The following is a 12882-nucleotide window of genomic DNA, read 5'->3' as shown; positions in this document are numbered from 1 at the left end:
CACACACCCTTCTTTCCTTTGCACGCAGTATATAAGTCGGAACGGGATCGGCCGACTATATCTTATAGCTGGCATATAACTGAACAATCGGAAATGGTATTTGGTAAAAATACCAGCTTTGGTATTTTTGAAGATAGAAGCTTGGTCCTATTTTTTGATTTTTCATTGAAATAAATTTGTTATATTATGATATTCTCATAAGAATCGACCAGAGGTATTGATGCCTGGGATATGAATCCGGTTTTAGTTGCAAGGGTATATCAACTTCAGCTCCGTCCGAAATAGGCTTTCCTTTCTTGTTGTGAGTCAGACTAGGAGTCCCAAATCATTTTTAAGCAATTCCAAGTAAGCTCTAATTTCTTAATTATTTTTTTATTTACTAGGAAAAATACAAATTTGTAAAAACTATATTCAGCCCTTCGGCTGAATTTCTTAATTAATTTTTTTAACTTGTTTTTTATAATTTTTTTATTTAATTTTTTTTAAGCAAATGGCACAAAGTGACTTAGACCATCTTACCTCGACTAACTACAATCAAAGATTATAGAGTACATAGATGGGACATCTCATACAAAGAAAAATTTTCTATGGCGGGTTCCAGCAGTGGAACCCGCTGGAACGAGCGGGTTCCATTGCGCGACAAGTTAAGTTTGAGATATTTTTCGCGCGACAACGAATGAGAAATAGCCGAGTGGTAGAGTGTTTGGCTGGTGTGCAAAGTAAAACGAGTTCAAACCAGGCTCGGGACATCCATTTTTTTTAAATTTTAAATCTATTTACATTATATTTGTATTCCTTTAATATGTTTTCCTAAATTTATAATCCAATAAAAAAAAATACAAAATTGTAAAATCACCTTAACATCGTCTCAGTTCGTAGTGGAACCCGCTGTAAAAATGTCTATACGTGCGGGTTCTACGGCATTTTGGCAGGCCACGTCGTGGAACCCGCTCTAAAATTTTTTCATTTTTTCCGTCGTGGAACCCGCTGTAATAATGAAAACATTTGAGAGCGGGTTCCACGACAAACAGCTGGCAGATGAGAGGGGGAAAGAGAGAATTCTATTTTTAGATCGTAACATCTTTGGAACGATGAAAGTTTGAAACGTTGTAATCGAACCAATGTAAGAGTAAAGAGATCAGAAATATCTTTTACTATCCTTACTCGTTAGCTCTGTTTTTGGTATGGATTCTAGCGCCTCCTCTAACACCAATTTTAAGTATCATAAAATTAACTTCGAGGGCAGCCTAGATGGATAGTGCGCGGTCCCTTATTCATGGGGTCCTGGGTTCGATTTCATTAGCGGGCGGTTGCTTCAATTTTGATGAAGTTGTAGTTTTATGATTCTTTTTATATTTACTTATATTTATACCCTTGCAGAGGGTATTATAATTTTGGTCAAAAGTGTGCAAGGAGACATCTCCGATCCTATCTCCGTGAAGGAGACATCTCCGATCCTATAAAGTATATATATTCTTGATCAGGATCACCTCCTGAGTTGATATGAGCATGTCCGTTTGTCCGTCTGTCCGTCTGTCTGTCCGTCTGTCTGTCTGTTTCTACGCGAACTAGTCTCTCAGTTTTGAAGCTATCGTCTTGAAACTTTGCACACACCCTTCTTTCCTTTGCACGCAGTATATAAGTCGGAACGGCCCGGATCGGCCGACTATATCCTATAGCTGCCATATAACTGATTGATCGGAAATGGTATAACTTTGGTGTTTTTAGAGTAAGAGAGTTCATTTGACATGAGAGCTATTTTTGGCAAAACATTACGTCATGCCAAATTTCATAAGGATCGGCCGACTATATCCTATAGCTGCCATATAATTGAACGATCGGAAATGACCCAACTTTCGTGTTTTAGAAGATAGAAAGCTGGAATTTAATACAGATTCTATTTTTGGTCAGTTGATCCAACCTATTAAATTTCATTAGGATCGGCGGACTATATCCTATAGCTGCCATATAACTGAACGATCGGAAATTGTATTTGGTATAAATATCAACTTTCGTATTTTTGGAGATAGAAATTTGGGACTTTTTTTAGATTTTGTATTTTAATAAATTGGATTATATATTCCTATTCCCATAAGGATCGGCCAACTATATCCGATGTTTGCGATATATATCTGGTTTTAACTGCAAGGGTATATCAACTTCGGCTCCGCCCGAAGTTAGCTTTCCTTTCTTGTTTTTATTAATTTTTTTTTTTTTTAATTTTAATTTTTACGTTATTATTATTCTATTACAATTGTTGTAAAAATAAGTGACGGACGTGTCGGATGACAAAATGCCGGAAGGACTTCCTCGAAATTTAGTAGCATTTTATTAGCGGGACATAATGAAGAATAAAACAATTTACCAATTGTAAAATTAATGAAAAATATTACAATTATAGAAAAATAAAAGAAAAATAATAATTATAAAAGAAAGAAAAAGTTCAAAGTCCTTACCAGGATTTGAATCCTGTCACGACCTGCAGCGATCAAAAATACTATTTGTTCTACCAACTACCACATCGGCGCATCGAAAACAGAAACGAGAAATTGAAATTGAAATTTGGAAGCCAAAACATTTTTACTCCGTCGTGCGAGCAGTCACACATACATACATAGGTTCACATTTTTGTTGACGGATACATGTAAAGAGTTCTAAAAATAGAATCGTATGCAAGTGCGTTCCCCCCTCACCAACAAGCTCGATGTAAAAAGTTGACCGTTTTGGGCCCTGATGTCCCATCTATGTACTTTATAATCTTTGCTACAATTTATTCTCGCGAGTATAAATTTTACTTTCCCGTGTGCTGTCTGTGGGAAAAGCTTTACGTCACGAGTCGGACCAAGACAGCATAGGCCTCGTTCAAAATATTGTATAAAAAAAATATTTTCTAATTCATAATTTTTTTTTTTTATTTATTTCAGCTTATGGACTCTCAGAGAAATTTGTAAACTAGCCTAGTTTTGGTAAACTAGGATAATTATAAATGTTTGCGTAAAAAAAAAGCAAACGCAAAGTTCCCCAATGTGCATTATGTCTAAACTAAAAGATTGGGCAAGTACCCTTTTAAAAAGCTTACGACAGTAAAACACTGCCAAAAATTAAATTATAAAGTGTATAAAAAAGTTCGATTAGAAACGCGACTGATAAAATGAACTTATAACGAATGTTAAGTGAATCAGCTGATTAATAACTTGAAAATATAATAGAACATTTTTATAAAGTGAATTAGTGGAGAGATTACAAAGACTAATAACTAATCATAATAATTTACACTTTAAGACTTAAACCAAAAATTATACAATTTCTTAATACATCATGTGGACAAATCTTGAATTGGTTATTCTAAGCCTTTTTACGCTATGGGTTTTAGCAACAGCTGTCGGTGGTAAGTATCGTTTCGCTATAAATTTTTGTTAACCTTTTTAAGGTAATTTTTATTAAAACGTCCTTTTTTTTGAGTATAGGTTTTTTTTATATTTTCAAGAGCAACCCCGTGAACAACATAGACGCTCCGCGGCGTAATAGCTATAATTTGTTGATTAATTTTGACACTCCCTTTTTGGAGAAACACAGACAACAGCGGTTATTCCCACACTGGCCCTTTTTTAGACAAGGTGGCGTAAGAGCAGAAGTCAAATAAAAATAGCAAAAACAGTCTTTAATGGAAACGAAAACTTAGATACAAACGTTATTCTTTGTAAGGTGTCTGTCTTCTTCTTACAGCTTTTGCTTTACCAGTGGGACAGTTATACACAACTTTTAATAATTTATAGCTTAGCACACTCAATGGCATCTCGCCGGGTGTCACCAAAGGGAAAACAGTTATAAGGTGTCCGAAATACGTATGCAGGACACTACATTTAATTGTTAAAAAACCGGTTTTATATATTTTAAAAACTAAATTTAGTAACAATATCAAAGTGATCCAATTTTCAAAAGAAATACGTTTTTTTTTAAACGTTGCTTTTACACTGACGAGCAAAACTGTAACACGAGTTCAATGTTTCAACTTCAAAGGTCTGTAACTTTTTTTTTAAGGCACGCATTTTAAAGATCTTAGTCTTTTTTTGTACGTTATATAATTTACTACTATTGAGTTAAACTAGAAGCCATTTTATATAGGTTAAAGAAAATGACACGCCAAACTGTAAAAAAAGTCAAATGTTACAGTTTTGCACTCTTGTTATTTTTTTAACAAATATTTTTATTTATTGTTTTTTAATAATGAGTCCACATTCCTTTGGACTTTTTCAGCTCTTCTATGGGATTGGGCATACTTTGGGTATACCGTTGTACCATTTCCGGTGGAACAGCATTCCATATGTCCTGTTTCCGTTCCCACAACTCCTTCACTCTACTTGGAGGAACTGCATATTTCAACAGCCGCGATTTCACAGGACTCCACAAGTTTTTTATTGGAGTCATGTCGGGATATTGTGGTAGCCACTTCATAGATTGAAATACTCCAAGTAGAGTGAAGGAGTTGTGGGAACGGACACAGGACATATGGAATGCTGTTCCACCGGAAATGGTACAACGGTATACCCAAAGTATGCCCAATCCCATAGAAGAGCTGAAAAAGTCCAAAGGAATGTGGACTCATTATTAAAAAACAATAAATAAAAATATTTGTTAAAAAAATAACCAGAGTGCAAAACTGTAACATTTGACTTTTTTTACAGTTTGGCGTGTCATTTTCTTTAACCTATATAAAATGGCTTCTAGTTTAACTCAATAGTAGTAAATTATATAACCTACAAAAAAAGACTAAGATCTTTAAAATGCGTGCCTTAGAAAAAAAGTTACAGACCTTTGAAGTTGAAACATTGAACTCGTGTTACAGTTTTGCTCGTCAGTGTATTTCTTGAATCTTTTCTTTGCGAGACTAACAAGAGGTGTATCAAATCTTATATTTTTAACGTAACAGTCATATTGATTGATACCGAGTTAGACGACCCTACAAATCGATTGCTGGGTTGGGAGGTCGTTGCGTCTCAGGCGGAATACGCTAGAAACCCGAGTCAATCCCCGAGCTAACCGGTAGAACGAATGACTTTGCTTGCGAGACGTGTGCGAAAAGCAAAATATGCGTGAAACAATCCCTAAAAGTGGCGGAGAATCGTTCGAGCAAAGTGGGACTGATCCATACGGACGTATGCGGTCCTATGAGTACAGTTTCCAAAGGTGGAGCGCGTTATTTTGTTACATTCATAGACGAAAAGTTTCGTTGTGTGGAAATGGAGCATGATGGTTCACGCTAATGCGAACGAGTACTTGTGGGGGGAAGCGATAATGACTGCGATGTATTTGAGGAACCAATTAAAAACGCCTACATTGCTAGACATGACTCCATACGAAGCATGGTTTGGGAAAAAGCCCGGCGTATCCCATCTTAAGGTGTTTTGGTACAAAGCAAAGATTATAAAGTACATAGATGGGACATCTCATACGTCGTGGAACCCGCTGTAAAAATGAAAACATTTGAGAGCGGGTACCACGACAAACGGCTGGCAGATGAGAGAGGGAAAAAGAGAATTCTATTTTTAGATCGTAACATCTTTTGAACGATGAAAGTTTGAAATGTTCTAATTGAAACAGTGTGAGAGCAAAGAGATCAGAAATATCTTTTACTATCCTTACCCTTCCGCTCTGTTTTTGGTATGGATTCTAGCGCTTACTTTAAAACCATTTTTAAGTATCACCAGATCAACTTCGAGGGTAGCTTAGATGGATAGTGCGCTCTCCTTATTCTTGGGGTCCTGGGTTCGATTATCGGGCGGTTTTTTCAAGTTTTAATCTAATGATTATTTTTATGTTTACTTTTATTTTTTTATTAATATTTTTTTTTTACTTTTTACATATTAACTTTATTATTATTATTTTTAATTGCATTCTATTAAAATTGTTGTAAAAATAAGTGACGGACGTTTCGGATGACAAAATGCCGGACGGACTCCTTTGAAATTTTATTAGCTGGACATAATTAAAAATTAAACAATTTTACAATTTTAAAAATAAAGAAAAGTATAACAATTAAGGAAAAAAAAAATAATAATAATTATAAAAAAAAGAAAAAGTTCAAAGTCCTTACGAGGAATTGAGCACAGAAATATTATGCATAGAGTAACTTCTCTATGCATTACGCTACCACCCTGTCTCGATCTGCAGCGATTAAAAATACAATTTGATCTACTAACTACCACATCGGTGCATTGAAAACAGAAACGAGAAATTGAAATTGAAATTTGGAAGCCAAAACATTTTTACGCCGTCGTGCGAGCAGTCACACATACATACAAAGGATCACTTTGTTGTTGACGGATAAATGTTAAGAGTTCTAAAAATATAATCGTATGCATGTGCGTTCCCCCTCACCCACAAGCTCGACGAAAAAAGTTGACCGTTTTGGGCCCTGATGTCCCATCTATATACTTTATAATCTTTGGTACAAAGGCAATTGTGCTAGACAAGATAAGGAAAATAATATTTTCTCAGAAAGGAATAGAGCCAGGATATGGGTATTCAGTAACTGACAAAGAGTATAGACTCTTCAATCCTGATACGCAAACTATCAAGGAAGCCAGAGATGTGATGGAAATGTCGGAGATCATGCAAGGGACGTACAGTCGGGAGCCGAAGATGGTGAAGACGAATTGGTTGATAGCTTCGACAGGGTTCAGCGAGGCCCCGGTAGGCCTAAGATAATTCGTACTGGAAGGCCAGGACGACCACGTAGGGAGTACAATATGCTTAACGCTATTGGAGTTGCCAATGTCCAAGTACCGAGTGGAGTCAAGGAGGCTTTGAGCTTAAAACTTTGAGAAGTTTTGTAAATCTTCTTCCTGGCGAGAGAACTATTGGATGCAAATCGGTGTTTGCGGTTAAAGGAGACCAGTACGGCAACGTGGTTCAAGGCTCGCATAGTCGCAAAAGGTTGTGAACAGGAGTATGCCATAAACTACACAGAAACATTTTCCCCAGTGGCTCAGTATTCTTCCATCCAATTGGTGATTGCACTGACTGTCGAGAACAAAATGTTAATGCATCAAATAGACGTCGCAGCTAAGTATCTCAATAGCGACCTACAAGATGTAGTCTGCATGCGGTAATCGGAAGGGTTCGTGGACACAGCGTAGCCAAAAAGGGTGTTGAGGTTGCACAAGTCTTTATACGATCTGAAGCAGAGTGGGCGTGAGTGGAACCGGAAATTGGATTGTACTCTTCAGCGTATCAATTCAAAAGACGGGCAATTGGCCATAAGCAGTATATCGACGGGCTGTTACGAGATTATGGCATGGAAGACTGTAAGCCGAATGCAACGCCTTTGGAGGTTTGTTATCAGAACCAATGTATTTTGGAAGACTGTCCACAAGTCAACCAGAAGCAGTATCAATCGTTTATTGGACCACTGCTGTACCTAGCAATGACAACGAGGCCAGACATTGTTCATTGTGTGGCAAAGTTGGCTCAGAGGTGTAGTCACCCCCATAAGGAACATGTGGTGGCCGCTAAACGCGTCCTTCGTTACCTAAAAGGAACTTCGGGCTTTAAGTTTCACTTTGTTCGAACTGGTGTGCCTTTTCACGGCTTTGTGAATTCAGACTGGGCAGGGGACTGTACTGACAGCAAATCGTTCAGTGGTTGGGCGTTCTGTATGGCTGGAGCAGCGTTTTCGTGGGAGTCGAAAAATCAGAGCTTCATAGCACTCAGTAGCACGGAGGCTGAGTATGTGGCGCTTTCAGCAGCAGCTAAGGAGCCTTACGTGATGAAACTGATATCTGAGATGGGTTTCGCGACGGCGCCAACATTGATGATCTACAGTGATAACTTGAGCGCCCAATTTTTAGCTAAGAATGCGAGTTTTCATGCTAGAAGTAAACTTGTAACCATCGAACTACTGAACTGAGCGGACGTGCTTTGCCCGAGTTCCGGGAAAACTGCAACCTAAAACAGTCAATAAAAAAAAAACTGGGGCAACCCAATATAAGCAAAAAGACTCTGAACCACAATTGATTAGAAGCAATAGACAAGCTTTTTATAACAGTTGTGTTGTGTTAAACCAAAACTAGTGCATTGTTTTAAATAAATAAGTGCCAGGCAATGAGATCATTGAGCAACGATCAAAAGAACGAACGTAGAAGGTCAGTGAACCAAAGAAACCGCTTCTTCTCTTATTTTTCAACCCGCGATACCAAAGTGGAAAAATCGGCGATTAAGAGCAACCTGGCTCTACTGACCGATGAAACCCAAAGGGCACGGTCCGCTCACCCGCTCTGTTCACTCCGACTCCCGCGTCATGGAGTTCGCAGCTTAAAATCCCTCCTCCAATATCGGAAACAAATTTCGCACCAACAACTAGCAGCGCTACAATTTCTGCAATCACAGCGACAACCCCTGCAATTGAGGTTTTTTGAGGTTATGTCAGAACCCTGACGCTGGGGTTTTTTGGACCTCGGATTCGCATTCAGCGACCCCGAAACCATATAGTAAACATGGTCAGTATGGGTAACATGGGTAAACAGTAAACATAACAAAATATTTTTTTTGTGTGGCTGCGTAATCTATTCAAGCTCTACGAATATCAATGTGGAACGCCAATGGTGTCTCACGGCATAAACTAGAATTGTCACAATTCTTGACCGAAAACCATATTGACGTTATGCTACTGGTGGAAACGCATCGTCTAACGCGAAACGTCTAGTGACTCCCAAAGGAAGGCAATTGTACAATGCAATTATAAATGTGAAAAATAAACTGGACTATGTTTTCCCTGGAAATCCCAGATATTGGCCAATAGACTATGACTATGTGGACTATGTTTTCCCTGGAAATCCCACATACTGGCCAATAGACCCACGCAAGCCACCAGACCTTATTGACTGCACACCGGCAAAAAACTGCGAGGGACACGGGGGCCAAAGTAGCAAAGGCCAACACGGCGGCAAGGCCCAAACAAGCATTGGCAAACCCGGCTGACGGCAGAGGAAGCGACGGTGAATCGAGCAAGAGGAGGCCAGAATGGACGAAGGCCAAGCCTAAAAATCCCGAGCGGAGACGAGCCAGACCCGACGCCTTAGTGATCCAAGCAGCAGGCCTGACGTACAGCATGGTCACGCGCAGGGAGGACGGGAAGCTAGACAACTTCGGCCCATGCGTCAAGAAAGTGAGGAAGACAGTCAAGGACGGGCTGTAACTGGAACTGGCGAGAAAGAAGGAGAGCTCAACGCAGGCCCTCAAAGGTTGCATCGAGGCGGTCCTAGGGAGCGAGGCAGAGGTGAGGACGTACTCGGAGGAGACCAAGGAGTCGCTCATCGAACTACGAGGACTCGACGCACTAGCCACTCCTGAGGACATCATCGCGGCTATTGCGCAGCAGGAAGCGGTGGACCAGGGCGCCTTGAAAGTAAAAAATCTGAGAAGCAGCTATGGCAAGTCACAAACCGCTCGTGGCTTTCCCCGCGAGCCTTGCCAAGGCCATCATTGCTGTGGGCAAGGTCAGTATGCACTATGAAGGAAAAGAAGGTGGGATGGGGTACATCGCAAGCGCTTGCAAGAGTTCGAAAGACAGGAGCGGCTGTTACTTCCGCTGCGGAGACACGGACCATAGGGCGGCCACCAGTAAAAGGGACCCTCGATGCTTCTCATGTGAAGATAAGGGCCGGAAGGATGTGGGGCATCAGACTAGAAGCAGAGGCTGCGCCATGTCAGCGAAAGGAGGTGGACCTAGGACGTCAGGATGCAAGTTCTTCAGCTGAACCTGAACCACTGCAGGGCGGCTCAAGATGAGCTGTCGCAGACTGCGAGGGAGACGGGTTGGTTCAGACCAGCCCCATAGGACTGGTTCAGACCAGCCCCATAGGACTGGTTCAGACAACCGCTGGGCAGTTGACCTATCGGGGAAGGCTGCCATCTGGAGCTGCGGCGCAACCGGCGCGACAATGCACTCAGTGCACAGTGCGGAGGGATTCGTCAGGGCTCGGATAGGTTGGGCATGGCTTTACAGCTGCTATGTACATGGCACCCAGCCTAACCAGCAATGAATTTGAGCGCATTATGGACTGCCTGGGAAACGACATCAGAGGCCGTTCTGACGTCCTTGTAGCAGGGGACTTCAACGCGTGGGCGCAGGACTGGGGCTGCCCGAGGACAAATGCGAGAGGGAGAGTGGTCAGAGAAACTTTTGCCTCACTCTATATCGTACTGCTGAACGAAGGAAACCAGCACACCTTCAGCAGAGCCGGAGCAGGATCCATCATAGACCTGACGTTCGCAAGCCCCTCGCTAGCGACTGGCGTTAACTGGAGGATAAGCGGCAGCTTTACGGCCAGTGACCACGAAGCAATATTGTGCTCAATTGGTAGCCCTCAAGAACGACCGAGGGAACCGAACCCACGAGGCTACAGAGTCGGTACGCTCCAGGTGAAGAACTTCACCGAGACAGCGCGCGACATCGGCAACGTCCTACCAAGTGGAGCCAACGAAATGGCTAACCCTGGCAGCCTGGAGCGGCACCTATCCTTCAAGGACCGTCGTTAAGCACTGAAGGTGGCCATCCGAGATAGCAAAAGGAAATGCTTCCTGGTGCTATGTGACTCAGCGGAGGAAAATCCAGGAGGCAAAGCGTACCGGATAGTGGTGAAGAGGCTGCGCGCAGGAGGCCAGTCCCCCACGAACCCGTGGGGGACCATAAGGACCATAATGGACCATGCACTAAAGACCATAGTGCAAGCGCTGTTCCCAGCCGGCAACCAGGTCATCCAGCTACCCACCCCCCCAGCAGACAATGAAGTGGCTGAGGAGGTAACCTAAGAGGAAGTTCTGGCCATAGGGAAAGGAATGGCCCCCAACAAAGCACCCGACCCGGATTCGGTTCCTAACCGAGCCCTGAAGCCTCTGCAACCGGGCAGCTTTGCGGAGCTTTACAATAAATGTATCCGCGACTTTTCCCACCAGGTGGAAGGTACAGAAGCTCCTGCTGCTCCTCGAACCAGGGAACCAAGGGAGGAGGCGTCGTCCTATAGGCCAATCTACCTGCTGGACACAACGGGCAAGGTCTTCGCAACGCAATAGCGGGAACCAGGTGGAAAGGTGGCTTCAAGCAATACTGAGTCACCCTGGACATCAGGGCAAAACACTGGCAGCCGTGTTCCCAGTGCCATAATGAACGTTGTCAGTTGCTACTTTAGCTGCAGAGTGCTATTTGTCGACACGGACATGGGCACGAAGTCCTACGACGTTACGGCGGGTGTGCCCCAAGGATCGGTCCTAGGACCGCTACTGTGGAACGCCATGTATGACGGGATCCTGAGGCTGCAGCTCCCAGCGGGATGCGACGTCGTCGGTTTCGCAGACGACGTAGCGTTGGTGATTGTGGACAAGCATAAGGAGGAAGCGGAGAGAGCTGGGAACAAGGCAATCGAGGCAATGGAGATGTGGCTCCAAAATGCTGGTCTAAGTCTAGCCCCGCAAAAGACCGAAGCGGTGCTGGTCAGCAGCCGCAAGGTACTAGAAACGGCGACGATCCGGGTTGGTGGAATGGCCATAACCTCCCAGCGGGCCATAAAATATCTGGGTGTGATGATTGACGCCCGGCTCTCCTTCCGCGAGCACCTAGAATACATCCAGGGCAAGGCTGCATCCACTGCCAGGGGCCTCGCCAGGATCCTTCCAAACACCAGAGGCCCCAAGCAGAACAGGAGAAGGCTCCTCATGAGCGTTGCCTCGGCGCAAATTTTGTACGCAGCGCCCATCTGGGTCGCCATCCGGCCATCTCCAAAAAGTCTTCCAGCCAAACCCAGCCTCAAATTCATTCCCCCTGCCAGTAATTCAGCCAGAGTCCTTCCCTAAGCCAGGTGCACCTTCATTGCGGCCGAACGAAATCGAAAAAGTCATAAGAGGGCTAAAAGGTTCCCGGTGGTGACCTACTGACGCAAAAAATATGTTGGTCGAACTTCCAAAATGCGCTATAGAGGTCGTCTGCAAACTATTTAATGGGGTCATTAATATTGGCTTTTTACCAAAAAGTGGAAGAAATCCATCATCATAATGACTGGAAAAGACCACACAATTCCGTCAACATACAGACCAATAAGCCTTTTATCTTGTTTGTCTAAATTGTTTAAAAAATGCTTGTTAACTCGTATAAAACCAAATTTGGAAGCTTGCAATATTTTGCCGGCATACCATTTGGCTTCCGAATAGTGATATCCGAAATATGCTCAGCCTTCGAACAACAAGAATACTGTAGCGCTATTTTTCTCGACGTATCTGAAGCTTTTAACCGAGTTTGGCTTGAAGGACTAATGCACAAAATAAAACGTATTTGCCAACATACACCCACAAGCTACTGGAATCATACCTCTACAATAGAGATTCTCAGTGAGATGCAACGCAGCTACTTCGGGCGACTACACCGTCGAAGCTGGAGTTCCACAAGGAAGCGCACTCGGCACTCGGCCCTTGGCTATATGTTTTGTGTACTGCAGATATTTCTACGAACGAACAACTAACAACGTCAACGTTCGCCGACGATACCGCTACCCTTAGTCGCTCCAGATGCCCAACGCAGGCAACAGCCCAACTGGCTTATCATCTTATAATAGTGGAAACGTGGCTGTCCGACTGGCGCATTAAAATAAACGAACAAAAGTGTAAGCATATAACGTTTACTCTTAATAGACAAAAATGCCCTCCGCTTTCACTCAACGGTATGCAGATCCCTCAAGCTAACGAAGTAACGTACCTTGGCGTCCATCTTGATAGGCGACTTACCTGGCGTATGCACATCGAATGCAAGAAGATGCACCTTAAACTGGAAGCGAGCAGCCTCCACTGGATCATAAGCTCACGATCGCCACTGTGCCTGGACTACAAGTTACT

General features: G+C 42.8%; 1 protein-coding gene across 13 annotated transcripts in view; it reads left to right on the top strand.

Annotated features, from left to right (window-relative positions):
* The window catches only part of mmd (disintegrin and metalloproteinase domain-containing protein mind-meld), a 747894-nt gene that overhangs the window by 174097 nt on the left and 560915 nt on the right, over window positions 1–12882 (top strand). For all 13 annotated transcript variants that reach the window (XR_011443137.1, XR_011443136.1, XM_070281095.1 and 10 more), the window contains exon 4: window positions 2925–3388. Coding sequence is in view for 11 of the 13 variants with exons in the window: in XM_070281095.1 (XP_070137196.1) it covers window positions 3319–3388 (70 nt within the window). In the remaining 2 variants the exon portion in view is untranslated. The remainder of the gene's footprint in view (window positions 1–2924; window positions 3389–12882) is intronic.

The sequence above is a fragment of the Drosophila bipectinata genome, chromosome XL (genome assembly GCF_030179905.1).
Source record: "Drosophila bipectinata strain 14024-0381.07 chromosome XL, DbipHiC1v2, whole genome shotgun sequence".
NCBI classification, from domain to species: domain Eukaryota; kingdom Metazoa; phylum Arthropoda; class Insecta; order Diptera; family Drosophilidae; genus Drosophila; species Drosophila bipectinata.
Note: the sequence above shows the minus strand (reverse complement) of the source record. Positions and strands in the feature narration are given on the sequence as shown.